The sequence below is a fragment of the Aphelocoma coerulescens genome, chromosome 1A, assembly GCF_041296385.1.
Source record: "Aphelocoma coerulescens isolate FSJ_1873_10779 chromosome 1A, UR_Acoe_1.0, whole genome shotgun sequence".
NCBI classification, from domain to species: Eukaryota; Metazoa; Chordata; class Aves; order Passeriformes; family Corvidae; genus Aphelocoma; species Aphelocoma coerulescens.
The window spans coordinates 52,317,942-52,341,774 of NC_091014.1; the positions used below are offsets into that span (position 1 = coordinate 52,317,942).

A 23,833-nucleotide genomic window follows, 5' to 3' on the forward strand; every position below is an offset into this window, starting at 1 on the left:
GGGCACACAGGATCCCTCTGTGTCCAGAGCATTCACAGGTAGCACCATTGCACTTACTTGCACGCAAAGGCTGGATGTTGGGGTGGGAAGAGAGGGGATACAACCTACTGCCACAGGCTCCTTGTTCTCTCAAACCTCCTTGTACACACTGGGCATTGCACTGGGCTGACAGGGAGGGAGAGGATAGGAATATCCCTCTCAGCCCCAGTGTCACAACTTCATACAGCACTGTACCGGTTTGGCCAAATTTAGAAACATATCCTCTGAGAGAAGGCACAACCACCCCTCCCCCACCAGGTTCGGGAAAAAAAAAATTTTCCTCGAAGGAAAGTGAAGAAGATAAAGCTATTTATTTAACAAACACACGGGAGAGGAAAATTAGTTTAAATGGTAAAATCTTTTGCCGTGGAGGAAAAACCTGGGAAAGCATTAGAGTCCTCCCTTTGGTCTCCTCGGAGCTGGGGCTTGGCCCAGGGCCAGGCCCTCTGTGCCTGATGGAAAGTCCTCCCGATGTGCTCTGAGGTTGAAAGCAGTCCAGTAGCAAAGGGAGAAAATCCGGAATTCCAGAGAAGGAAAAGCAAAGTCCAACTCTCAGTCTCTCTCCGGAGAACCAGAAACTGAAACAACTGGCCAAAAGCTGACTGGAACACAGCAAGCCGGGTGCTTCCTCGCTCCCCTGCCACGGCTGGGGAAAAAAGAAAAAAAAAACTCTTATCTTTATGTGACCTTGAACAAGCTGCAAACTGCTTTGAGAAAGTTTTGCTCAGGTTTGGTTTTTTTTTTTTTCCCCCTCTCAGGCTCAGTTTAGAGGCATAGAAAGGCACAAATAAATTAATTTCTGGGCATAGGCAGCGGTATGGGATACACATCATAACGTCACCCCAAGACAAGCACTTTGGTGGCTGATCAGCCCTGGGACAGTGCAGAAAGTCTATAAACATGGGATTTTGTGCTAGACCCACATTATATGGCTTGGGTCCAGAAAGCAAAGGTGGTACAATGGGCCCATTTAGATGGCAGGCTCAATGTTCCTTCTCAGAGATGTGCAGGGAAAAAAGGGCTGAGGGATGCTTCACAGCTTTCATTGGGAAACACTTAAGGAAGAGCCTATCCAACCTGTAGGGCTCTGCAGTGCAGGGGACTGAAGAAGTGCGAGTTGCTTCATAGACTATCCCATCCTCCTCCATGACAGAGGAGCAGAAGTTAGGCAGATCAGGAGCAGCTCATGTGGTATGTCTGGCAGCACCCCTTCATGGAGAGCTGCAGAAAGTTCTCAGTTTGACACAGGACTTGGACAAACCTCTTTAATAAAGACCTTTAATTTGAATGTGGTGCTTCTGGAATGGATGTATAGATGGATGTTCTCCATCTCCCAAACAGACACAGAAGGGGTGTGCATTTAGCAAAGATAAAGACATTGTCTCTGAGGCTCACTGGGCCCTTGGTCCCTCTGCACAGAGCTTCAGCAAGCTCACTGTCCTAGCACCAAGAGTGGGTGCTGGGAATAGCTTAGCTGAAGCAACAATTTGTATTGAAACCCCATTGATTTCCTCCAAAATACCCCTTGGACTTAGACAGACTGTGTTAGATTTAATCTATGGAATAGGAGTACAAGGTTCTGTATCCCTTTGCAAATCTGGTACCTTTCCTGCTGAAAGTCCTGTCAAGATGCCAGGCAGCTCAAACTCAAGTGATTAACAAGGGATATTTCATTTGAGTGGTTCATCAGTCTTGGCCATGGGAAGGAGCAGAAGTCCTTGGCTGGCTGAAGAGCTGTGAGTACATGGGAAGCCCCAGCCACACAAATCTTGGCTAAGAAGCAGAGGGGCAGAATGGTGAGTGGTGAGTACGAGACCCAGATCAGCACAGAGCAAAGTAATGACCAGCCCCACTTATACCAGGGCAGGACTGCCATCCTCACTGAGGCTTGTGGTCTGCTGCCTACCCAGGAGAGATTCCTCTGGCTGCGATGGGCAACTTGTCAGACCTCAGGCACCCCAAAGGCCAGGTTGTCCCGAATCATCAGTGTCTTCCGAAGGTCTCGCTCCATGATTGGCCTCTGTGTTCGCCACTTATGGGCTTCCTGGAGTCCTGGCTCAAAGTAGTAAATGCAAGCTCCAAAGCCCACCAGGATGAGAATGGAGATCACCAGATACACGGGCACAAACCAATCCAAGAAGTGGGGCATGGCTGCCAGAGAAAAGGAGAGAAAACTCATGCAGTGGGAGCACCCAAAACACGTCTCCAAGACTGATCACGAGACGTGTCTCATCAGCAGTGCCCAGTCCCTCCTCACAGTCCTGCTGCACCTGGTTCATGCTTGGTTGCACATGAAGGCACCTCATCCACTGGGAGAGGCCTTTGAGATCATTGCTGGGACCCCTGCAGTGTCAGTCCTGCTCCCTCCCCACAGAGGGGGTTGAGCCTGCATGCCCCCAGCCCTGCTGCCAGTGATTAAAGATAGGCAGCGGGTAAATACAGCTTCTTCTCACCTCCTGCTTGAGGGAAAATCTGCTTCCCCTGATGCTCCATCACCCCTTTGAATTCCCAGTCTGAGCTGGTCTGAGCCCTCCCTTACTGCACCCCTATTTCATGTCCTGCTTTACCAGGGCTCAGGATCCTTGGTTCAGCACCAGTCTGTGAGCAGAGCTGAGATCCCTCCACCACATCAGCCACTGTGCAGTGGGGGACACTCACCAGGAGCAGCTGATCTGCCTTTCCAAGAGCCCCTGGCCAGCTGGGTGCGAGGTGGGCCTGGAGAAGAGTTGCCCTGGGGAATGCAAAACAACACCACACTGCATGATTGCTGCTGGCCTAGTGCTAAAAATGAGAGAGCAGGAAGGAACAAACATCTCCTTGTCCAGATGTCAGGGCTGAATTTTTCTGGAGGGGTGGACAAACGGGGTCCCAGCCCTACAACCTGCTGGTGCCCTGGAAAACTCTCTCCCCACCATTATGGCCCTGCTGATGCCATGCTTAGGGCATGCACCATGACTTAGGGCCATTTAAATCTGTAATGGCATCACATTTGAGCCTGTCCCTTATCCCATCTTTTGGGAGGGAGAGAACAACCCACATTGCGACCCACAAAGGTGCCCAACCTGTTCAACTCCCTGCTGCTTGCTCTGCACCAAAACGCCAGCCAAGGTGTGGATCATGCAGGGACAGAAAAGGGGATCAAAAAGCACCTCCCACAAAAAGCACAGCTATGACTTCCCCAAACACTGGATCTTCTGGGTTTTGCACTGTGAATGTGCTGCTTGTTATAGGCTTTGGTGGATTAAACCTGGGGGACCCTCAGGCTTGGGACAGCACAGTGCTGCCAGACTCAAGCACAAAAATGCAGTCCTGAAAGGGGGCTTTCTGTAACCCTCACCCATTGGTGGGAGTGAAGAAATGCCCCTTGACTTCATTGGGGACAGAGTTAGGGGAGAGCGGCACCCACATCAAGCTCCTGCTTTTCCAGACAGATGAAAGCTGTCACATCTGACCATCGCCCAAGTCACCCCTCTGCAATAACCATAAATCCCCAAATCCCTTGCACAGGGCTGGTTAAGAGGAGGTTGGGGAGAGCACTGAGCATTTCCATCCTCTTCCCTGTTCCTGGCCTGTAAGGTTGATGCCTTTTCCCACACCAGGGGCTAGGCTTTTTTCTTTTTTTTTTTTTCAAATACCACAGCCATCAGTTGTTTCCAATGTGCCCAGTAGCATTTATCCCCTGGATACCTCTTGTCTCAGGAGGGCCTGTAATAGTAGGGTTTTTGTCACAGGGTAAGATCTGAAACAAGCTTCACTTCTTATTACCATAAGCAAGAAACTTCAGAAAATGTCTGATTTCCTCCCACTTATTGGCATGGATCTGATCTGGGCACTGCTGCTGCCTCTTCATGGCTGCCTGTGCCTTCCTCAGGTGAACTGCTGAGGAAAGCTCCCACCATAACTTGCAACAACATCACAGAGGTGTTGTGAGGAGCTGTGGGTCTTCCCTTAACTCACCTTAAGCAACCATGTAAGGAATTAGCTGTGAACCCCTTCTAGAACAGGAACTGGGTCTGAACTCTGGGCCAGAAGACCCCCAGCACAGCTTTCCTACATGCTCTGCAAAAGTAGCTCCTTTGCACCCCCTGCACCCCCCAGCTGCTGCTGCAGATAGCCTGAGGAGACCAGGCTGCTGCAAACCCCTTTTTCAGAGGTGTCTCAGCAGCTGATGTCTGTCCCTGGCTGGCAACAGCAATGGGCAGGGATGCTGTGAAGTGGACCTCCTGGGCTGACAGGGAGAAAGCCAAAAATCTCATTCCCTTCCCTGATCATCCACGTTCCAAATGTGTGAGTGCAGCTGCCATCCAAAAAAGCACTGCAATAAAAAGCAGCCCTACACGCTTCCCAATTCACCCTTCCTCCATCACTAGCAGAGCCAGCATTTCCTAGCTCCTCGCCAGCAACCTATTCTTCAGTCTACTTGCTATGCAACCCTAACCTTGTGCTGTGTCCCCACTCTGGTCACCCATCCCTGCCCCCTCAACAAAGGGTCCTCATCATGGCCAAGCCGAGTGCTGGGTGAGGTGTCAGAGCCCCCCCTCCAGCCTCTGCAGGGCTGGCCTGGAGAAGCAACTTGCTTCTGTCAGGGGGGTGGGAAGATTTTGGCTGCAAATACTGAAAAGAGGGAGTCTCATTTAAAGATGTCAGCTTTCCAGAGCAGTTCTGCAGATACTAAATGTGCCTTAACCTTGCTGGACCAGTTGATCTTCAGCACCTCATTTTGCAGTGGGACATCCATGTTACCCCAAAGACACGAAAGAGTCCTTGGTCTTCCATCTGAAAGAGTGTCTCACATAGATAAGCTGTCTGACCCCTTTTAAACCCGTGCTACACCTCACTCCAGCCGCTTGCCTTCAATGTCACCCCTGGATGTCCCGTGCTGCCTCCCACTGTCCCCGCGGTGCTGTGGGTACACTTGTGACAGGAGCCCTAGGGGGCACATTGTAAGTGGCAGGGCAGAAACTGCTTGGGGGAGGCTGGGAGCAGCATGCCCGAGCACAGGAGACTTTGGGTACAAAACCGTCCCGTATGCACAGCTGGGGGCACAACCCAGGTTGCAGCGTTACCAGCCATGGGCTCACCTTGACCGCAGGAGATTCCCTCAGAACTGGGCACCCTGGGGCAGGCTGCAGCTTGGGGCACGGAGCTGCCGATGATGGGGACCCAGACATGACCTCGCTCCCATGCACCGCATCCCCAACAAGCACTCGCTACCTGCCCTGACATCTGCCACCTACCTTCTTCCACGGGTGCAGGGCGGTGGGATGAGACTGCTCCCTCCGGCATCTGCCGGGTCCCAGCCGGGATGAGTCAGGCTCCTTTCCCGGCCAGGCAGTGCCAGGGAGAAAGGACCCCGCGCCGGGAGAGCTAGGCGACAGCGGGAGGCGACAGGCGCGGATGGGCGGGAGGCAGGCAGGGAGGGAGGGATAGCGGGAGCAGCCGCGGCGGGCGGGGAAAGGACAGGCAGCCAGCAGCGTGGCCTCATTGCCCACCGGGACTCCCGGGGGCTTCCCCCACTGCCTCTCCGGCAGTGTCAGCCCCGCTGCAGCCTCCCCGGGGCACCCCACCGCCGGCCTTCCCCCCACACACAAGGAACGACTGTCTGCAACCAACTGCATCTCGGCGCGGGGAGGGGGCAGCATTTTAGCAGCGGTCGCTATGGCAACGAGCCTCCCCAGCTCACCCGCACGTGGTACCCGGGTCAGAGCCACGGGGGAGGTGGCCGCGGGATGCTCTCCCTCCTCCCGCATCATCCGCAGCCCCGCTGCAGCCCCGGAGGAGGAGGAATGCTGGGGCAGACGTGTGTGAGCTCGAGCTGATGGAGATGGACAGAATCTTCAGGCTCCACAGATTTACTGCTGTGTCCAGCCCAGGGACTGGGGGCTGGTGGCTTTTCATCAGCGGGCTGGAGGCAGAGAGACAGAGGGGTGGAAGGGGCAAGGGGGTCAGTATTTCCTTCAGGGCTTTTATGTAAAATTAAAACAATCAACACTTTGACCAAAAGTATTTTCCATCAGGAAACAGAAAACCATTGCTGTCTGAAGTACTATTTTTACTTTCAGTGAAATACCTTTTTTCCTGAATCCATACCTGGTTCTGTCATTGCTGCTGCTGACAAGAGATGTTTTGTTAAAACATTTTCAGCTTTTCAGCAGCACGAAAATAGGAACAAGCAAACTGGTTTGGGTGTTTGATATTGGAGGTATTTTGATGGGGTTTTTTGGTTTTTTTTACAAAGGGAAATTTTCACCATGACCCAGAAATCATTCAACACAAAAATGTTTTACCAAAATCAATCAAATGACTGGCTCCAGCCCCAAGAACTGCCAGCTCTCCTGTCTGTGCTCTCCAGCTCTAGTTTTTGACACTTATGGCCCTGCAGATGCACCACAGTGGGTTGTTGTAAAGGTTTTCAGGATTAATAGTATCCACTGAAGTGTCTGAGCCCCGAATTTGTGCCTGCTACACTCCAGGAGCTGTGAGATTTGAGGTTTGACTTCCCAGTAGGTTGTATTTCAGGCACAAGTGAGTTCATCCTCTCTCCAAGCCAACCTGTGGATGGTGACAGAGCCCATGCGTACTTGCCAGCTCCAAGGGTAATGCATGGTAAGGGTCTGTCACCTGGTCTATGCCAGGATTTCATCCATCAGTGCAGAGACAGGGCTGTGCTGGAGCCATGGGAGCTGACTGGTATGCTCTGTGATTTCCTTTTCATCCTCTTTTGGTCCTCCCGAGCCTCACTTCTTCTTGACATAACTTTATAATAGCTTAGAAGCATTGAGTATAGGACTTGCAAGCCCTCTGTACCTAGCAGGATATTTGCATGGAGGATCAGATCCATTAGGTTTTGCTAACTGCTTCTTGGTTTGACCCAGTAAGGTGGGCACTCCAGATGATTGCCAGAGTGGAGCCTGCAATTGTGCCTTAATTTTAACGTCAATGGAGTTCAGCCATGACACTTGCCTTGACCATCAGCACAGTAACTGCTTCTCTAATTCCACTGTGAAGGGCGGAAAACACAAGCCCCACAGTTTTGACCATAATGGGAGAGAAACCTGTGGTTTGGAGAAACAGATTTTTTAAAATAACTTTGGAAGGATATAGTTTATTGCATTCCCAGAGCAAACCTTAAGGGCAGGCAAAGACACAGCGCATTTGAGAGGGCAAAAGGAAAACCCCTTTCCAGGTGTGCAAAGAAAATGAGAGGGAAATCAGTGTTTGATGGCACAAGGTAGGAGACTATTCATTTCTCCTGGCAACTGGTCAGTGGTGAAGCTGCAGGCACTCAGTAGAGCCTGCCAGGCCAGGCATCCTCATGCCAAAACATGTAAGATCCTCCCATTGTCCCTAGTCAACTGTCCCAACTCTCTGTTCTAGGTCACCTCAGGGGCACACCAGAGCCAGTGTGTGTTTGCTAGTCTTCAACTTGTTCCCATGTTTAAGCTCAGGCTTAATGCCAGCATGCTGCTCATGCAGCCAAAACCCCAGAACAGCAATAGTTTTGACTCACAAGGTCGTTTTTTCCGCTGGCTCGCTTCCCTGCCATACAAACACTGGGAGGACATGACAAGGAGTGAGGATCACATCTTTCTGCATCCACCACCACAGCAGTGGGCAAGGTCACGACATAGCAGCCTCTCTTGCTTCAAGAAGAAATTCCCCCAGATGAGTCTGAAGCACCTGTGGAGGCAGCAAGAAAAAGGCACTGGACTTTGTGCTGCTGAAGCTGGGACACACTTGCAGACCTTGTGCCTCTGACACAGCTGCTTGCTGCCTGTGACAGGGCTCTCAGGTGCTGTCACAGCCTTTGGTTTCCAACAAGAGCTGAAGCCGCGAGACAGCTCCAGGCATTGATGTGCCAGTACAGCTCAAACTGCATGGAAACACTTGAGCTGCAGTTCAGCTTTCACCTCAGATAAGGCTGCTGTGTGCCACTCAGATCTTTGAGGCATAAGCTTGTGCATATCATTCTTCCTGGTGCCTTGGGGCCTTCCAGCCCCCTTCACCTGGCTGAAGGAAGTCTCTCAGTGCCTGTGCACACACTGAGCCCCTCAGAGCTGTTCATCCCAGGACACCTGCCTACCACCAAGCCTCTGACTCCCTCCATATCTCTGGGCAACCACAAATTCACCTGCATGATGAAGGCAAGCATGGGGTCAGGTTTGATGTAAGAGGGCCACCCAGCCAAAGCAGAAATCATTAAACCCTTCTCATAACAAAAGACAAAAGCTTTGGCTGGAAAAAGAGGAGATGGTTGGGCAACCTTGGGCATGTACTTCCTGGTTGTAGCATGTCCACAAATCACAGCATAAACAATGTACTGAGCTCAGCTTAATCCCAAGCCTGGTTAAGTGTTATTCCAGTCTTTCTTAACAAGTTCTTTCACTGTTTTTTAGTGTTCTTTAGCCTTTTATCAGCATCTTCTGAGATGACCAGACCCAGGTCAATGCCTGTCTTTAAGGCAACACCAATCTCCCAATATTACTCTCCCGACGTAGGCAGAGGCATGGGAGAAGACAGAGTTTATCAAACTTGCCTTCCCCAAGGTCTGCAGTAGAGGACAAAACTTCAGCAAGGGTCATAGAAATGCTTCCCTGTTCAGCTGCTGGAGGTGAGGGAGCTGCTGCAGGATGCAGAAGGCACACTGGATTAATGGCAGGCCATCAGTTGGGGATAATCTGGTGGGAAAGCAGGCTAGCCCACCTTCTGGGTGCTACTGCAGCTTCAAAAAAGGAAACCCATTAGAGAAACTTTGCTGAGTTGATCAAAAATGAAGGAAATGTGTACAGTGAGTTAAATTAAAGAGCAGAATGAAAAAGCTGACTTACTTCGAGTCTAAAAATAGCTGTGAAGAGCCTTTGCCAAAGGAAACTGAAGTTGCCAGCAACATATGTGAAAGTGTCATTAATTTCTCTAATAATTTGCACTTGCTGCAAATGATATAATTTTTGTCTATTAGTGAGAGAACAAGTGCAATCAAATACACACGAGTTCTATCTTGCAGGCTTCACGGGAGGGACTGTGAGAGGTCAGCCTGGAGCCAGTAATGCATGGCCGGCTGACATCTCATAGAACTCATACTGAATGGGGATGTCAGGAGGTCTGGGAGCAGGTGCTGAGACAACTGGGACCTTGCTGGGGTCAGCGCTCCTCTCTAGACCATCTCCAAAGTCTGTCTTCTTTGCTCCTCTGGCAGCTCAGGGAGAACCAAGAGAGAAATCAAAGAGAAAATATCTTGAGATGCAGCCACTGGATGAATCATACAGCAAATTGGCCATGGATACATGAGGATGAGGTGTGCTTTATAACATTTTTTGTACTGGCTGGTGCTGTCCTGCTGCAGAAGCGGCTGCCCCATTCCAAGGGAGCACTGGTGATGGCCAGGCCAAGTCTTGCTGATGTCAGTTGTGGGTTTTTGGCAGCATCAGAGCATCTTCATGTTGGCTGCAATATACTTCTACCCATTTTTGGAATGGTTTGTGCTACCAGAGCAATGTACAATGGCCCACAGAGTAAAATCAGGAGCTCTCCCGTATCATGCCCTGCTCTTGTTCCTTGTGCTTACGCTCTGGGTCAGTGCACTGACACCCATTTCAGCTTTCCTGCACCACTCAGAAGCAGAGATCAACTCATTATTCCCACTTTGCAAACTGGAAATGGGGCAGCAAGAGGTGAAACAACCTGACACAGTCACACAGGGATATGTGAAATACACCCCGGCCTCCAACACCAATCGTGTCTCATCCCTCTCCCCTCCTCTCCTTGCCAACCTACAGATCTAGACAAGACCTGCAGGCACATGGCCAGGCTGAGTCTCCACTTCCTTACAATGTCCTCTACCATGAAAAATAATTTTCAAATGCTACCCTTTGACATTAGATCTCTTTCACACTCCTTGGCCCATTGGTACATAGCCAACAAGGGTGCAGGATGATGACTCCTGTCCTCCCCTCTGATTCCCCACTGAGCTGAGCTGGCTCTGCAGGCTTTGCATTCCCCCGTGGAGCATCCCTGGCTGCATTTCAAAGAGAGGAAAGCAAAGTGAATCTGTCTGGCTCAGCTCACTGTGCCAGCTGTTAGGCAATGGCTTTGCATCCTAGGAGGAAACTGGCTCTGCCAAAGCCCGGACTTCCCAGGCAGGGACCATCACCATAATCCCTGCCCTGCTCCAAGTCACCCCGGGTAGTCTGTGCATGCAAGGGTCCTTTGTTACTAAGGTGATGAGGGGAAGGCATCCCCCTGGCAAAGCAGAGTGGTGAAGATGCACACAGAGGAAGAAGCAGGGTCAATCTCTGTGTCCCCATGGGAAGGTAGAGGTCAGCCCTGGAGAGGTAAGTCTGCCAAAGGCCAGCCAAGAAACCTGCTGGGAGCAAGGAATAATAACTGTGGGATGAGTGGTAGCTCATCTGGATCCACTGAATGGCAACAGACACCAGCGGGGTGAGAAGAAGGAAGCCTGCAGCAACAGGGGACAGCAAGTGTGTCCCTGACCAGACACTAAAGCCACCCAGGTCCTTCTGTGGGGCCAGAGAGCAGGCAACAGGGGACAGAAAGAGGACAAACACCTTTTAGGTGGGTGCCCGAGCTTTTAACATATTTCCACGCCTTCAGCAGCCCAAAAGGAACATTGTTCTATTTGCTCTCTACATCCCCCCAGCCTGGGAGCTGGCTCTTGTTATTTATTCCATCTGCTTGCCTCCCATCTTCAGGACACGTCTGCCCTGAATTCGTCCTCCCTTCCCCCCACCAAACTCAGAAACAGACAGAAATATCCTGTAATCTCTTCTGCTTCACCTGTAATTTGTCTCATGCTGGCAACGAGGGAAACCGTCTGCCTTTGTCAAGATCAAAAACGCCATGGCAGTCATGTGATGTCAGCTTTCATTAACCCTGTCTCTCTCCCCTTAGCCTCCCCTCTCCAGACTGTTGCAGAGGGGCAGGTGTGTCTTCATTCTCCTGCAGCCTTCTTTCTCCCCTGGCACATCTCCTGCCATTTGGAGGTGCCCTGGTTGAAAGGGCAGGGAGAACCAGCACCAGCAGGCAACAGAATGGGTCCTGGACCCCCCTTCCACACTAAACTGGAGCCAAACTCAGGATTGAGGCAAAGATCAGGAGATGCAGCAAGGTTCAACAGGCAGGAATTGTGCAGCAAGATTCATTTATTTAATTATTTTACAACTCTTTTATGTAGATACAAAAATGCTGCTAGCAAGGATTTTCTTGCTATTTTCTAAGTCTGTGAGAGACTTTTCTCTCTCACAGAAGAGGTAGCAGAGTTATGTAAACAACCAAGCCACCTGCAACCTTGGAAAGTCTTGTTTATGGTACAGTAGAAAAATATTTTGACAATGGATGTTTTAGGATTTTAGCCAATCACCCCAAGGGGTGGCTGATCCTTTGTCCAATTAGACTATGAAGAAAAAGTCAATAAAGGAGTTTGTAAAATAATTAAATAAATCAATGAATCTTGCTGCACAATTCCTGCCTGCTGGATCTTCTCTCCTCCTCCTCCCTATGGCTGTGGGTCATGGTGATATACCCTAGGGCCTAGGCCTGGGGTAATACTTTTATAGACTTTTTTCTTCATAGTCTAGTTGGTCAAAGGATCAGCCACCCCTTGGGGAGATTGGCTAAAATCCTAAAACATCCATTGTCAAAATATTTTTCTACTGTACTATAAACAAGGCTTTGCAAGGTCGCAGGTATTCATAGCTTATAGAACTCTACAAATATCTTCCATGAGAGAGAAAAGTATCTCATGGGACTGGAAAGAAGCAAGAAAAATTCTTGCTAGCAGCAATATTTGTATCCACAGACCACAGGCCACCGAGCTACACTGGACCCTCTGAGGTTTTCCATCACTGCATGTCATCCTCCTGCTCTGACCTCAGAATCAGAACAACTGAGCCTATCTCTATAACTGCAGTGCTTCTGCCCAGGCCCCTTCCTGCCTGTACCACGGGCAGGGGAGCACTGGGCTGGGGAGAGGCTGACCAGATAGGGGGTGAGGGGGAAGGTGCCCAGGAAGGGCCAGGTTGGAGGTCAAGGCTGCTGGAGCTGCCACAAAACCTCACACAGAATAATTCAGCATGCAAAGTCAGTTGCTACTGCCACACAGCATTAGGGAAATTTCCTTCCCTAACTATGTTATTGTTGGGGTTTTAGTTTTGTCCTAGGTTTTTTTCTGTTAGAGGAATTTTCTCCCATATGCATGTTGCTAGGGGACAAATGACTGTACTTAAGAAAGACAAAAGCAGCAGCCCGTTTGGGGGTGGGGTGGGCCTGGCTACTCTTTGTTTCACCTGGGCGTGTTGGGAGTTCGCTCTCAGTGTCTGGAGAGAGAAGCCGCGGAGAGAAGAGCTGCTGGTTCCCGTTTTCGGCGTCTTTCCTTTCTGCTGGAAACAACACCGGGATCCCAAGGCTGCTTTCCCTGCCCTGCTGGAGGCTGGGCTGTGGCCGCCCTGCCCCGCTGCTGCTTCGAGCCTTCGCTACGCTGTAGCCGTGCTCACCCTGCCTGCCTGGAGCCCCGGGGGGTTCCCCTTTTGGATACATCTCGTCTGCCACCCGGGATTTGTGTTTGTGCCTGCCGCTCCGGCCTTGCCATTTCCAGCCTGCTGTTCCGGGAGTCCAGGATCGCCTGCCCAGCGGTTTGTGAAGCTTTTTTGTTCCATCCTTCCCCGGGATCCCAGGGCACCAGAGCAGCCGCGTGCTCCCCGAGCTCGCTCCGGAGCGCCCCCTGCAGCCGCGGGGGAACCATCGCACCTGCCCTGCTCACCGGGAGCCGCCAGCGCCCCTGCCGGCTGCGAGCGGAACTGCACCCGAGGGGAAAGGGCCCGACAGCCGAGAAGGCTGGGACTGGGTTTGTGTTTGCTGTTACTGCCATAGTTGTTGTTGTTTTGTTCGACTGGTTATATATCTATCTATCTATATATATAGATAGATAGTAAAGAACTGTTATTCCTATTTCCCACATCTTTGCCTAAAGACCCTTGATTTCAAAATCATAATAACTCAGAGGGAAAGGGGTTATATCTGCCACTTCAAGGGGGGCTTCTGCCTTCCTTAGCAGACACCTGTCTTTCAAACCGAGACAGTTATCAAGCAGTCTTTATAGTATGAAAGTGTATTAACATTCTCCCCTCATATTTAGTACTGGTGAGGCCACACCTTGAATCCTGTGTTCAGTTTTGGGGCCCTCACTACAGGAAAGACATTGGGGTACTGGGGCATGTCCATAGAAGGGCAGAGAAGGAGCTGGTGAAGTATCCAGAGCACAAGTGTTATGAGGAGCAGCTGAGGGAGCTGGGGTTGTTCAGCCTGGAGGAAACAAGACTCAGGTAAGACCTTATTTCTCTCTATTAACTCTCTGAAAGGAGGCTGCAGCCAGCTGGGGGGTGGTCTCTATTCCCAGGTAACAAGCAGTAGGATTAGAGGAAACAGCCTCAAGTTGCTCCAGGGGATGTTTCAATCAGATATTAGTTAACATTTCTTCACTGAAAGGGTGGTCGGAAAGTGAAACAGGCTGCCCAAGAGTATTTTGGAGTCACCATCTCTGAAGTGTTTGAAAAGGTGTGGCACATGGGGACATGGGGGTTTTGAACATGGCAGTCTTGGGTTAATGGTTGGACTCGATCTTAGAGGTCTTTTCAACCTAACTATTCTATGATTCTATGTATTAGTTCACATTATAAATTGCAATGTAAAGAGGCAGTGGAATTTTGCTGGAGCCTTTGCTGTTGCTCAGTCTTGAGTAAACAAGCAGGCAACTGGCTCATAGCAAGGGCCAGGGGGCAGCACAGCTCTGGAAATAAGGGCTTTGCTTCTCAGAAGCTAAGGGATGTTCATGATCCCCCTGGACAGCCAAGGCAAGGCCAGTGTCCTCCCCTCAGCATCCCTCCAGAATTGCCTGGGGGTGCCCCAGGCTGGGACATGATGGCTGGGACATCCAGATGCCACAGGAATAGTGCTGTTTTGCAGGGTTTTATGGTGATTGGCCGTCCTTGGTGGTCTGTCATGCAGTGTGGCACCTGAATGCTCAGAGGGATCCCTCGCACTGTGCCCCTGCATCACTGCAGGCCACAACTTCCTCGTGAGGGAAAGCGGAGGGGCAGGCACTGATCTCTCTGGCAGCCAGCGAAAGGACCCGTGGCAATGGCCTGAAGCTGTGTCAGGGGAGATTTAGGTTGAATACTAAATATTATACTGAGTACTAGCAAAAGTTTCTTCACCCAGAGGGTGGTCAGGCACTGCGACAGGCTCCCCAGGGGAGTGGTAACAGCACCAGCACCAAGCCTGACAATTCAAGAGGCGTTTGGACGACGCTGTCAGGCACATGGTGTGACTCTTGGGGCTCCAGGGGCACGTGGTGTGTGACTCCCGTGCAGGGCCAGGAGCTGGACGCGACGATCCCTGTGAGTCCCTCGCAGGCCGGGATAGCCCGTGAAGCGACCGCCGCCGGCCCGCAGCGCCCCCTGCCGCCCGCCGGGAACCGCGCGCGCGCCGCCAGCCCCGCCCCGCAGGCCCCGCCCCCGACGCCGGCGCAAGGCGGAGCGCGGCCGCCGTTTGAATTCCGGCGGGCCGGCGGGCGGGTGGTGCTGTCTTCCGCGGGGATGGCGCTGCTGCGGCCCTTAGACAAGCTCCCGATGCTCAACTCCGCCGTCCTCCTGGTAGGTCCGGCGGTGGCGCCGCTCCGGAGCCCGGCCCCGCCGTCCCTTCTCCTTCCTTTTCCCTGGGCCCGGCCCCGCTGCCGGCGCCCGCCTGTCCCGTACCCTCCGCCGCGTCGGGCCCTGCCCTGCGCGCCCCGCCCCGCCCCGCCCGGGAATTGGCTGTCCGGCCGCGGTGTGCAAATGTCCGGCGGGGCGGGGGCTGCGGCTGACCCCGCTCTCGCCTCTGCCCGCAGCTGGTAGGCTCGGATGAGGCGCTCCAGCAGAAGCTGGCGGAGGCGATCCTCCAGGAGAAGAAGGACTTCAGCATCAGCATGTGAGTGGTGGGGAGCGGGATGCGCAGCCTGCGGCCCCGGGCCCGTACGGAGCCCGCTGCCACCTGGTCCAAGAGGTGCAAACCAGAACAGCGGCTGTGACGCGAATTCACGGAAAGCTTCTGCTTCGGATTCTTGAAGCACCGAAATTGGTTAAAAATGCTGGTTCCATCCCCGTGGCGGGAGTCGGAGCTGTAGAACACACGGTTCAGAGAGAGACTTCGCTCTTGCGAACGCTAGAGAGCACCACTGCCCAGATGTGACCGCATCTGCAGCGGGCAAACCCCTCTGTCTTCAGGGCAGGCCGTTTGGGCATGCTTGGAAACGGGGGAGAGGGGAGCTTTTCCACGTTTGTGTTCACCATGCACATACCATTGCTTTTTGCATGTTGCACAGATGTTTGATTACCAAATTGGAAAGGTATGAGAGCAACACATTTTTTTCCCCCCCACCTGAGAGACAGACGCATACAGAAATTAAACATCCTTGGACAAAATAGGACAAGTACAATGCTTGCAAGTACTTGCAACCGAACAAGTGTTTCTAAAAGATGTCCGTTGCTTTTGATGTTCTCTGTCGCTGGTTTCTGGTTTGTATGCGCACACGTGCTTTTCCTCCTCAAGCTATTAAGATGCACTTGGAATTTCAGCTTTAGCTGCATGACATGTCCTGTCTTAAAAGCTTGATTAACTAACTTTTTATGATAAAATGTCCTTGACAGCTCTCTTGCCAAGACCAAATGAGTTTAGTCAGCTCTTCAGAAGGTGTTTGTGTTATTTCGCTGCTGTAATCCATGGCTATGCGGTAAAAGCAACCCGAGCTAATGTTCTGCTGGCTAATTAGAGTGACTGTACTGCTCTGATTATGGCATCTTGGATGTCTGTGCTAACTAATAGTAAATGAATTACCCAATTTTCTACGTGAAACCTGCAGCCTCTGCTGAGCTGTGGAGTGCCATAACTAGATGGCTGCTGGTACTACAGCTGGGTAACTGCCCAGAGGCACAGCATCGTGTGGTCATGCTACAGAGCAAGATACATCCCTGTGTTAATATTGCTAGGAAAGCAAAGTCAGTGGGTTTTTCCCCCACTGTATTACTTTGGGATTATACACATTACAAAGAAATATGGTATCTTGTCTGACAGGTCTACCTGTCAGGTACAGCTGTTGGGCAAAGAATTACAAGGCTTGGGGGTTTTTTGTCTCTTATTGCTGGGGGGGGGGGAAGGCTTCTGCAGTGCATATCTGGAGGCTGCTGACATCATCTAGTCATGCTGGTTTAAATATAGCAGAATTCCAAATAATGCAGTGCTTTTTTGGGTTGCTTTTTTCTTTCCCCCAGACAATGAGATCTGATACCTTCATCAAAGAGTCTCCCTAAATTTCACCTTAAATTAATAAGCTTGGTTGTGTTGCAGTGTGTCTTTCAAGCTCACTTTGCTCATCTCTCGTGTTAGTTTCAGAATGTTTTTGTTAAACCCTACCTTCCTTAAATGTAAGAAACAAAACACCTTTATTTGGAGACTAGTAAACAAAACTACAAACTACATAGGATTAATAGAAGGGAATGTGTACCATGGTCTGTGGCTGCTGGAGAAAACTGTTAAGTCCTTGAGACTGAATTGCTAGAAGTAATATTCCTCAAGAAGATCAGAATCAGTGTTTCTTCCTTGTCTTCCAGCGAGGAAGTGGACTGTGAGAGTGACTGAACTTCTGGGATTTTTGTTTGTCCAGTTTAAATTAAGGTGATCTTCCAAAAATGAGGTGCTGATAATGTTCTTCCCTGTGGAAGATCCAGTTATCTACTGCTGAAACCTTTTTTTTGTTGAGTTTTTGGTTGGTTGGTTTGCTTGTTTGTTTTTTGTTGTTAGCTGGTTGTGGTTGTTTGGCTTTTTTAGTGGGAAGAGACACAAAAGGTCCCCACCCTTGTATTTCTTCCAACAGTTCTATTAGCAATGGTGGTACTGTGTAGAAAGACACCTAAATTAACCTGGTAGCTCCTGACTTAGTGAAAGGGTTAAAAAGGAGGGTAATGATATAATAGAAGCTCTTTTTGAGTTATAACTTCATCTATAAAGCTGTACTAGTGACAAATCTGTGGTTTAAGGTTTTTCTGTACCTGGAAAGGTCGCCTCTCCTATGTGAGCAGTATCTCTGGAATGTGACAGAAGAACACTGATTTTAACTGAAACTTGGCAGCAAAATATGCCGGTAAAGCATTGGGGTTCACTTTGTTAGAAAGGACTCTTTGTAACAATTAAATGAAATGACTTGCCATACAGATCTGCACAGAGAAAATGTTTCTGTGGGCCTTGTTATGCTCTAATAAGTGTCCCATTATAACCAGCCTTGTCTAGCAATTACCATTGTGGCTGTCAGCAACTGTGAGTGGGCCTGAGATATCAGAGTACCACTTAAACAATCACAGTGTCTCTTCAGTGCCCACGTATTTAGTAATTAGCAGGCTTCCTGGTAACTTGCTACATGGCAAACTGCAATGGTTATGTGATTATGGGTAAGTGGATACTGTCTTGCCAAGCTATTTGGTTAAACTGGCAATTTTGTTATCTTTCAGTCACCTTGCTACATCCCTCCCTTTACCTTCAGAGAGGGATCATCTTCGACCCAGGATAGATCTGATTGTGTTTATGATTGACATCAAGAGCAAATACAGGTAAAAAGGGCAAAAAGATGAGATGGGGGACTAATATTCTTTTTGGTTTGATGGCTAAATCTACATTTTTACTGTATTGGAATTGTTGAACAGTGGGTTTCAAACCCATGACTTGCTGTGGTGGAAGAACTCAGTAATATATACAGTGGCTTTCTGGCCTCCAGCAGTGGATTAGGACTGAACTGCTCTGTCCAATAACATGCCTGTTGTGCGCTAAGTTGCCGTAGCAGAGAAGGCAGAATTTATTTCTGGATCCGGATGTGTGACGATATGAACTGAGCTTTGGAAAGATGCTGTCTGTAGAATGAGATGGAAGTGCTGGTGGTGCTGTGAAGTTCTGTAATGTGCAAAAGTCTGATGTGCACTGGGCAGTGCTGCCCAATAACCAGCAAGTTGCTGTGTCTGTGTCCTCAGTTCGCTGATACTCCTGGTCAAGTGGGACCAACACTATGGATATCTCTAGGCAAAAGAGAAAAGTCTGCAGGGATTGATCCCTCTTCTATCATCTTGTGCTCGTTGTTGTAGAAATTATACTTGTTTCCCCAGGCCACAAGTAAAGACTTGCTAAGGCACAGAAGTCAGCATTTTATTACTTACTTAACTTGTGACTGATGATCCTGGGCTCTCATTTACCAAAAATGACAGGCCCAGCTGCATACTTACAGCACAGATGGTGCTGCAGAAATGTGTGGGCAAGCGCTTCCTGAAAGAGCCAAAGTGGTGCTGAAGTTTCATTGGATATTAATGAATTCAGATGCTTAGTGTCTGTAAATCATGGAGGACACTGTTCAAACTAACTCTAACTGTTGAGTCTTGAGTAGAAAGGATATGTTATGGGTTATTAAACAGCTGTGGGTATTACAGAGGTCTCTGATGTCATGCTTTTAGCATAAAGCAGAACTCTGCGAGCTCACAAATCAGCAGATGTTAACATCATTGGTTTTCTAATTGTGCTTCTGAAAATTATTCCTGTTGTCCTTATGCTGCACTGATTTAACCTTCCTGTCCAACTGGCTTGTTTGTACTTTTCTGACAGCTTGAAGAATGTCGAAGCTTCCCTAGCTCATGTGGATGCCAGCTTCTTCCTGGGGAAAGTGTGCTTTCTTGTCACTGGGGGTACGTATGGCGCCTCTTCCTCCTCTTAAAGCAGCACAACTCGCTGTTGGTTTTCTTAAAACAGGGTGCTGACTTAACTTGAAACAAACTAAAGGAAACCAGTGGCTTTGTTGAAACTTTGTTTGAATTATTTCTGAACTCCTCTGCTTTTTTTATTGTTTTCCTAGATAAAACACGGTTCTCTCATGCTCGCTTGCTCTCTCCTTTTTGTTTTTGCCGGTCACTCTCTTCTCTGTCCCTAATCTCTGAATATGATTTGTGTTATTGATTTTTTTAATGTTTTTTTTTTTTTTTTTTGTGTGTGGCACCCTAGAAGTCTGTTCTTTCTGCTCTTGCAGATCTGTCTTAATGATAATCTTAATGAGCAGTGAGAAGCATATGATACTGTGGTAATAAAGTTAATTAAATGGATGAGCTACAAAACTATGAAGTATAGTTTTAGTACAAAATTGGTATCCCTGCTGTGTGTTGTCCGGCCCTGTTGTGCCTCTAATCCTTCTGTCTGCCAGTGCTTTCCTGTGTACCCTCCCTGCTTCAGCTCTGAGGAACTGGAGGGGCCAGACTGTACTGCTCGGTGTTGGAACATAGGTGCTGTGTCCCTGGAGTTTGGGGGTCGGGAAGCCTAATTCTGAGGTAGACAAGGAGTCTTAGCATTGTCTTATGCTATGGCTCTCTTGATGAAGTGAATTCCTTGGAGACCAGACCACTCTGTGATACCATATGAGCCAGGAGGATTTTTGGTAAGTGAATGGAAGACTCTGCCCCTGCTGATGGTGTGCTGATTGCTTATGCACGATGTTAATGTTACATGAAGAGTGATGTGGTAATACTGTTCCTCCTGTTAGTATTATGAAAGACTTCTGTGCTAATTCCATTTCAAATCTTGTACCATTCTGTTTGTACTGCTCCCTGTTGCCTTATCTTCTTTTATGCTCTCAAAATTAGCTCTGGATCACTTTGTGGATGTGGAATTTCCTACTTTTCTTCACTGATTGCTGTTATGGGGCTTGTAATGTGGGAAAACTTTTTTTTAGTTGGCAGGGTGAATGCTTGCAGCGTTGAGACCAGTGCTGTCTGTAAATTAGGGGAAACTTACTGCAGTCCTATGATCTTCTGTGAGCTGGAGGTAAGGTGCTTCTTTGACATCTCAAGGGATTTCTGAATTCCACTGCTCTATGATCCTTAGAAATGTCATTATATATGTAACAATAAATACATATGCTACTGAGTTTCATAACTATCAGAGACCAGACTCTGTCTACAAGAACCATAGAGATATGGGAGTCTGGTCATCCTTAAAATGAGTCTTCTAGTAACCTGCTCCTTCCTGTGCTACTTCAAAACCTCATGAAGCCAAGCTTAAGCTGACAAAAAACATCTCTGATATGCAGAGCCTTGGTACACTTGTTCCTTGCTGCACTTTCTCTTCCTTCGAGCCCCTGAGCTGTTACTTGCCATGTGACTCCCTTGCCCATGTAATGTTTCGTGTCAGCTAAACTTTGTGGCTTCACAGACCCTCTGATATGCCACTCTTTCCAATTACCTGCTTGGTCAGAAAAGCTGGAAGGAGAGTTTGGCATTCAGCAGTAGCACACTTCACTTATCTGTGTACTCATCACTGCATCCTCAGAGACTGCTTCCCTACCAGCAGGTAGAATCCGTGTGTTTGGCAAGCCCTTCAGGGCTTCCAGCTGGCAACGCTGTACCTTTTTTAACATTAGGGAAGTAAATGGGCCTGTTTGGGGTTTTCTGTAGCTAGTCACTTGATGCCTGCTCTGGTTCTTTCTTTTATCAAAGCTTAGCATTGCTTTTCTTCTTTTCTATTGATTAAATAATTTCTCCATTTTGTTTCCAGTTGGAAGAGATTCGAGTTGCTACTGCTCAACGACTTCTCCGAATGTTACAGATCTGTGCTGGTCAAATACCGGGAGTTTCTGCCTTGTCCTTTGTCTCACTGATGAGGAGCTGTGATGATGATTAGCTTCTCATTGTGATACTTCAGCCACATTCACCAGGTTTTTTTCACTTCAGGCATTCAAGCTGCTGCAGTTGGCATCACATTGGGAAGCTTTTTTTACGTGACTTGTCATGACCACTCATTCAGAACTGTTCCTAGTTGCTTACCTCTCAAGAAAAGTTTGATTCCTATTCAGTCGATAACAGATAGGAAAGGGCACTTTGAATTGGGGATTCCTATCCATTATTACATCTGAATCCCACTTCATGATCGAGTTTGAGTTTTTTCTACTTGGCCAGTGGCCAGGAGCTACATATTTTTCTGAGAGAATATTAGAAGAACAGGCTACTATCTCCAAAGTACCAGAGAAGAGGCAGCAGGCTCCTGCTTTCCTTCAGTTGAGATGCAGCACCTTAGTCTAATATGAAACCTTGCTGCCAGGTTTTGTCTGTCCACCAAGAGAAGAATGGGAAAGGAAGGCTGTCATGCTGCTTCTAGATAGACTGCACTTGACAGTTAATGATCCAGCTGTGTGAGCATCTGCCCAGCAAAGGACTCACTATTTCCATGCCTGGTGCCTAACTGGAAAGGAAGGGACTAAAGAAGATACTCAATCTAGCACTTTAGCTTTCTTTTAGATCTTTGAAGAAAAGGACTCCACCCATCAAGCCCACAACAGCCCCAGTAACCCAGCCTCTAGGGCTGACCAGAGGTGAAACCCAGCAGAGCAGACCACAGCAGCACATAGAAAACAGGTTGTCTCTGCAGGTTTGGCATATGCTGTGTATAATCCCTTTACTAACAGGTTCTGACCAGCAGTAGGTTGTGCCTTGTGGTTGCTGCAAGGAACTAGGGTTTGAGAGTTCTAATTTAATAAAATAAATAATATGTAATAGTTGTATGCTCTTTATTAGGTATGTGGCATGGGCTCTAAAACCTGCAAACACTTGCCCCACCTTGTCCTGGCAGCCAGGCTGGTCCTTGCTGGCAGCTCAAACTCCCAGTTAGTTGTTGTGCTGCACTCGTGGCTTCAACCACGTGGTGGTGGCAGAAGCTTTTCAAATACAGCCCTTTCTATTCATTGAGTTGAGCCACCTGCCAGAATACAGTGCTTTTTGAAACGCTGAGATATTTCTTACCCAAAATTGCATGCCAGGTTGGAAGCCTAGAGAGAATGTGTTAAGCTCCCCTCTGGTTTAATTTATTTAATCCCTAATAGTCTGCTTTAATGTTCCTAAGTGCAGAGCTCTAGCTGTGTGCACTGTTTCGTTTAGCTTGTTTCTGACATCTGTCTGTGAGCAGGAAAAGCAGAAAGCAGCACTGCAGGCTTAATCAGCTGTGAGTGTTGGCAGTCCTTGCAAAGACAGCTCAGCAAGGCACAAAGCCTGTATCCTTGCTCAGAGGACACACAAATCCCAGCTCCAGTTGTATTGTTGCTGGTGGGGGAGGGATAGGGTGTTTGTCAGCTGAAACAAAAGGAACTAAACCATTCAGCTGTGTTATGATGCCCAAAAGGGCTGGACTCTGGCTAAAACCCAAAGGAGAAAGACATGTGCAAACTGTCGTGGCTGTGTAAGGAGGATTGGAAGCTTAATGGGCATGCCCTACTTTCAGCTAGCTTTGTGATCCTGAAGGTACTAACCAGGAGTTGGCCACCAGAGAGGGGCAATCATGCTGAGAAACAAGTTTTTGTGTTGGTTATGCTGTCTCAGCCTTGCCCTTGCTTTGAGTCCCTCAAAATAAAGGAGACCATGGTTTAGAATAGGCTGGTTTCGATTTGCTCTCGATGTGCAGGTGCAGTCTGTGGGAGGAAAGGAAGGGAAGTGGCATAAAATGAGCCACTGTTTTGTGTCCTCTGCAACTGCTGTAAGCTAAGGAGATTTTTCCATCTCCTAGGTTGCTCTCCACTTGGCTCTAATAACTATTGGACTCAGGTAAAATCCCTTTGGCCTCAAGAGTAAATTCACTGTGCTTTTTAAGTAGAGAAAATGAAATTTTTTTTTGGTCCACCCAGAATGCTTTGGAGTAACCCACATGTGCTACTGTCCATTCCTGCACCTTCAAGCAGGGTTTTTTTCCACTGTTATGTTTTGGATGTAGTATTTCTTCCCTTCTGCTTTCAAAGAAGAAAGATGCTGTTTTTTCCTACAGGTGGCTGAATCTCAGCTGGTACGAAATAAAATCTAGTTCCTTAAGAGCAGCATCTTGCTTCACCTTGGGGCAAATATTTTTCTTACTCTTAGGAGAAAGTATTTACTAGAACTGGCAGGGGAAGTGGAGCGTATCTAAGAATATGACACTCTGTCTCAGGTCCATCATGTTTTACTACCCAAAGTAGTTGGGACACATCTAAAGCTACATCTTCAACTACGTAAATACCTCTCAGAGCTGTCAGCTATTAGTTTAGACAGGCCATAACACTGCCCTTACTACCGGAGGACAAGGCAGCTGAGGATATCTTTCATCTGGATGGAGTAGCCAGGGCTAATGTTCAATAGAGGTCTTGTGAAAGTAGTACTTGGATTGGGATCAGAGGCATGGAAGACCTGAAGCCGAATTAAGGCTAGTGACTCAGGTTCAGTTGTGTTCAAACATCACGAAAGAGCTTGCCAAGCTGACTGAAATCTAAATGAACAGAAACATTTTGGAGTTACTTGCTTTCTCTTTTTCTCTCTTGCCTCAGTTCCCTATCCCTGTGGAGATTTTCAAAGAGAAATCCCCCTCTCTGTGGTGGAAGTACCTGTGAGCATTGCTGGTTTGACTGTTTCAGTTTGTGGATGTGTTTCTGTTTGTCAGTTATGTCAGCAAAAGTTGTATAAATGTGGTTTAATTAGTATAGAAGAGCTCATACCAGTTGCACTGGTGTAAGTTTTGGTCTCACAGTACTTTTTTGGGGGATGGAAGTAAATGAGGTTATAATATGGTCTCTTCTGCTATGGCAGGTTGACCCACAGGATTTCATTTTCAATCCAGTCCCTTGAAGAAGATTTTGCATTCTCAGCCTGCTAGCCGAACAACTCACAGAGGTGATCTGTGAGAGATTTTGGCACAAATTGGCTTGGTTGGCATT

General features: G+C 48.7%; 2 protein-coding genes across 6 annotated transcripts; one reads left to right on the top strand and one right to left on the bottom strand.

Annotated features, from left to right (window-relative positions):
• Positions 1 to 353: 353 nt before the first annotated feature.
• Positions 354 to 5,439, bottom strand: SMIM45 (small integral membrane protein 45). 5 transcript variants are annotated; one of them, XR_011148226.1, is made up of 3 exons: positions 5,277 to 5,439; positions 1,644 to 2,190; positions 354 to 685 (listed from the first exon to the last, which is right to left on the bottom strand). XR_011148226.1 is itself a non-coding variant. In XM_069003932.1 (3 exons), the coding sequence occupies exons 1-2, from the start codon at positions 5,323 to 5,325 to the stop codon at positions 1,982 to 1,984; spliced, it is 258 nt and encodes an 85-aa protein (XP_068860033.1). In that variant the 5' UTR covers positions 5,326 to 5,439; the 3' UTR covers positions 354 to 685; positions 1,946 to 1,981. The 5 variants fall into 5 exon arrangements, 4 of the variants coding, with proteins under 4 accessions (XP_068860033.1, XP_068860032.1, XP_068860031.1 ...); XM_069003932.1 differs by having other exon boundaries at positions 1,946 to 2,190; XM_069003931.1 differs by lacking the exon at positions 354 to 685 and having other exon boundaries at positions 1,288 to 1,812; positions 1,946 to 2,190.
• A 9,151-nt stretch (positions 5,440 to 14,590) lies between these two features.
• Positions 14,591 to 23,601, top strand: CENPM (centromere protein M). Its single transcript, XM_069002642.1, has 6 exons — positions 14,591 to 14,705; positions 14,939 to 15,018; positions 17,592 to 17,690; positions 18,727 to 18,806; positions 19,841 to 19,932; positions 20,662 to 23,601. The coding sequence occupies exons 1-6, from the start codon at positions 14,649 to 14,651 to the stop codon at positions 20,785 to 20,787; spliced, it is 534 nt and encodes a 177-aa protein (XP_068858743.1). The 5' UTR covers positions 14,591 to 14,648; the 3' UTR covers positions 20,788 to 23,601.
• Positions 23,602 to 23,833: the final 232 nt, after the last annotated feature.